The sequence below is a fragment of the Cariama cristata genome, unplaced genomic scaffold (genome assembly GCF_000690535.1).
Source record: "Cariama cristata isolate BGI_N322 unplaced genomic scaffold, ASM69053v1 scaffold14756, whole genome shotgun sequence".
NCBI lineage: Eukaryota > Metazoa > Chordata > Aves > Cariamiformes > Cariamidae > Cariama > Cariama cristata.
The window spans coordinates 1-3,706 of NW_009623911.1; the positions used below are offsets into that span (position 1 = coordinate 1).

General features: G+C 47.7%; 1 protein-coding gene across 1 annotated transcript in view; it reads left to right on the plus strand.

Annotated features, from left to right (window-relative positions):
* Positions 1-674: 674 nt before the first annotated feature.
* UBE2T (ubiquitin-conjugating enzyme E2T (putative)) overlaps positions 675-3,706 on the plus strand; it is a 4,067-nt gene continuing 1,035 nt past the window's right edge. The window contains exons 1-5 of the mRNA XM_009702965.1: positions 675-783; positions 1,148-1,217; positions 1,749-1,854; positions 2,352-2,450; positions 2,882-2,965. Coding sequence (XP_009701267.1) covers positions 675-783; positions 1,148-1,217; positions 1,749-1,854; positions 2,352-2,450; positions 2,882-2,965 — 468 coding nt within the window. The remainder of the gene's footprint in view (positions 784-1,147; positions 1,218-1,748; positions 1,855-2,351; positions 2,451-2,881; positions 2,966-3,706) is intronic.

Here is a 3,706-nt window from a genome sequence, read left to right on the forward strand (position 1 = left end):
GAGTGGGTAGGTTTGGGGTGGGTTATGTGAGCCACGTCCCCGCTGTCCCCCTTGGGGTAGGCCGGGATGTCTCCCTGTCTGTGGAGATGGGCAGAGCAGTGGAGGGTGTCTCTGCCTTGGGGGGTGTCCAGGACATTCCTGTAGTAGGGAATATCCTATTTCTAAAGCAGTTTTGGGGTTTCCTGCTACACAGGGAGAGTGGGGTGCCTGTGGGATGGGAAGAGGGTCCCTGTCTGCTGGAGGGAGGGGGCACTGGTGGGTATCCCAGCCTAAGGCACCGCTGGGGGCAGAGCACCCCAGCAGGGCAATGGGTGCCCCTGTCCATGAAGGGACAGTGTTTCACCCCGGAGGGACAAGGGTCATCCCAGGGTGGGTGTTGCTGTCCCCTTAGGGGTGTGGAGCCTGGTCATGGACTGCGAGGGTTTATTAGCCTCAGCTGGGGACTGAGGAATAGGACTGGTCCTAAAGGGTGGGGATTTGGTTCTCCCCCTCCAGCTGGGTGTGAGAGCAGCTGCAGGAACAGGCTGAGCTGCTCTGCAACTCCGCTTGTCACAGCAGGATAACAACTTGAAACCCAGGTTAATTTTCCTTAGCCAAAAAAATTCTCAATATTAAGTGCTATTTTTGCAAATCCAACTTTGCCAGCAATAAAATCTGGTCTCAGTTTCAGCACAATGCAAAGAGCATCGCGACTGAAGAGGGAGCTCTCCCTCTTGACCACGGAGCCACCTCCAGGCATCACCTGCTGGCAAAATGAAAACCAGCTAGATGATCTACGAGCACGTACGTACTTCTCTGGTGGGCCTTTTCTATAAGTAAGGGCTGCGTTAGAGTGGGCTGCTAGGTTTGGATTCGCTGGGTGGCACGTATTTTATAGGTTGCATGGAAGTGTGGAATTTTAGGGAAACACTTCAGGGGGTTTTTTTCTTGTTTTTCTTTAAACACGGCTTGGCCTGTGGCTCAGTTGGTCTGCCTATGGTTTTGATTGCCGTGGGGTGGAACTGGTCTTGGAGAGGATGGCATTTTTTTTTTATTCCTGGATCTGAGCAGTGTTAGAGTCACATAACTGTGGGAGGTATGTGGAGACCATTGGATAAATTCCAGTGATTTTGAACGTAATGCTTGTGTGTTAATCTTGCTTTTAAAGAAATTTTAGGAGCTGCGGACACACCATATGAGAAAGGAATATTCAACCTGGAAATAGTTGTTCCTGAAAGGTAACTGGGCAACGACATCTAGTTAAGTAGCTGGTGTAGTGCTTCTTTCAAATATAAGTTAACTGATGTAAGATATTTAAGTGCTACCATTTTGGTCTTTCCTTTAGCCTCCCAACAAAGAATGTGGTTAATTAGGTGAGACCTAAGGAACGTAATCTATTATTTCCATTGGCTGATACGCTTATTTCACATTGGGCATCCTAAGATGTGTGATTAAGGACCTAAAAGCACTATGACAAGATCTCTACCTTATCTTATTGTCTCAGAGCTTTCTGGAAAGGAGCTCTTTCATGAGCAGAAAGCTTCCTATCACGTTTGGTGCTCTGTGGAAAGCTACCCAGGAAAGTGCAAGTCGGACACAGCTGAAAGCATCAAAGGCAGAGCGCTGCTGCCTCCAAAAATTTGTGGGGAAGGCTGTCACTTAGTAAAAGGCCAGGAGGAGGAAGTGATGGCATTGCTTGGGTGATGAAGTGACTGGTGTACAACTATAAAAATATTTTTTGTTTGTTTCTTAATGCTTATCCCTTAAAGGTACCCATTTGAGCCCCCAAAGATTCGCTTTCTGACCCCTATCTATCATCCTAACATTGACTCTGCTGGAAGGATTTGTCTGGATGTTCTTAAATTACCACCCAAGGTAAGGTAGTGCTACTTGGGCATGGGTAAGTGAGCCTGAAGAGGATAATGAACTCCTTATCTTTTTCTTGTAAAAGCCTTATTGAATGTCTGTTTGCTACTGACTTATTTACACAGCAGCACAGGAGTAAAGTTTTTGAGCGGCATCTCCTTTGTTTAGAGACTAGAACATGACCTTCTTTGTTCCATATAAGTTTCCAAGGTTTTGAGGACTGGAGTCAAAAGGCATTAGGTGGCCTGTCTGAAAACGGGCTACCCCAATACCGACCCAGCAGAGCTGCGTGGGATGGAGCCTGTGGTTGTCGGTCAGGCTTTCTCAGGGAGGCCGCAGCCTTTGTGCGTTGAGAATGGATCTGGTGTTTTCCTGAGGGGGGATTAAAGGGCTGTAAGTCCTGAGACAGCTTGTGGGCAGGTTGGGTTTAAATGCTGTAAGTCTTGACGTTTCTCCAGGCAGGTTTCTTTCTGCTTAACTCTTTCTCTCGCCCCGTTTCCTTGAAGGGTGCGTGGAGGCCTTCCTTGAACATCTCCACACTACTGACCTCCATACAGCTGCTGATGGCGGAGCCCAACCCTGATGACCCTCTCATGGCAGACATAGTACGTGAGCTCCTTCTCCTCTCTTCTGGCCATGGGAAGGAATGGTGTGTTAGATCTAGGCTGTGCTTCCGCTTCACTCGCTCTGGATTAATGTGCTAGCATGTTACGTAGTGGTGTAGCTTAATCTGGATCAGGCCTGGGGGTGCGACTGTGTTTCCTCAAAGGAGGCGGTGCAGGGTTTATGCCAGCAGTGGAAAAGAGATGGTAAAGGTCTTGAAGACAATCCTGCCAGTGCAAACAGCAGCGTGTGTTCTTCAAGCAAATAAAAAGCAAGCAAATTGAATTTTATGCTTCACGCCACATGCTTGTAGTGGGCTTGGTCTGGTTCTAGGAGGCCTAAGGCCAGACCTTAGTCCCAGCTTCTCAGTGGGATGTTTGGGTTAAATTGGGTTAAATTAAATCTCTGTCTTTCCCTTGCTTGTTACATCTAGTCCTCGGAGTACAAGTACAACAAGCAGCTGTTCCTGCTCAATGCCAAGGAGTGGACTGAGAAATACGCAAGGCAGCAAAAGAGAGTAAGAAACATGCTCTGCTTCCTTAGCTGGGTGTAGCTCCGTCTTTGTGAATGGTCTTCTTGTCTCAATTTGCCTTTCACAACTACCTTGTGCAGCTGTCTTTGGCAGCATTCTTTTCTTCCCTTTCTCTGTTTTGGATGTCTCTTTAATTCTGTTATACTTTAAGATCATTAGATTTGCTCCTTCCAAATAAATGTGTTCATTCACAAATAATTGCAGTGCTTCTCAAGATGAAGGAAGGACGAGTAAGGCTGAAGCCTGATAAAACCCTTCCCCAGGGATCCTTGTAGCCCTGTTTCTTTCTCAGCCCTGCTCCTACCAGACTTGGTGTTCTGCTGTGGCTGTGCCTTATGCTCAGCTACGCCTGTTCTCCACCTGCTCACCCATTCACTGACCATCTCCCTAATCCCTGGCGGAGTGCAGCCTTCCTGCCATCACCCTCCTCTTTTCCTGCCTCCATTCTGCACCCTGACTTCTCTCACAGATGAGTCACCTAAAAAAATAAATCATATTTAAGCAGATTAAAACCTGTTCCCAAAAATCAGTTATGTTTGGGCTTTCGCCCTTACCGGGGTGCTTTCCCTTCCCACACCCAATTTAGACAACGTGCTTTCCCAGAGGGGCACATCTTGGAATCATACAGTCATTTAGGTTGGAAGAGACCTTTAAGACCATCGAGTCCAACTGTTAACCTAGCACTGCCAAGCCTACCACCAAACCCTGTCCCCAAGCCCCACATCT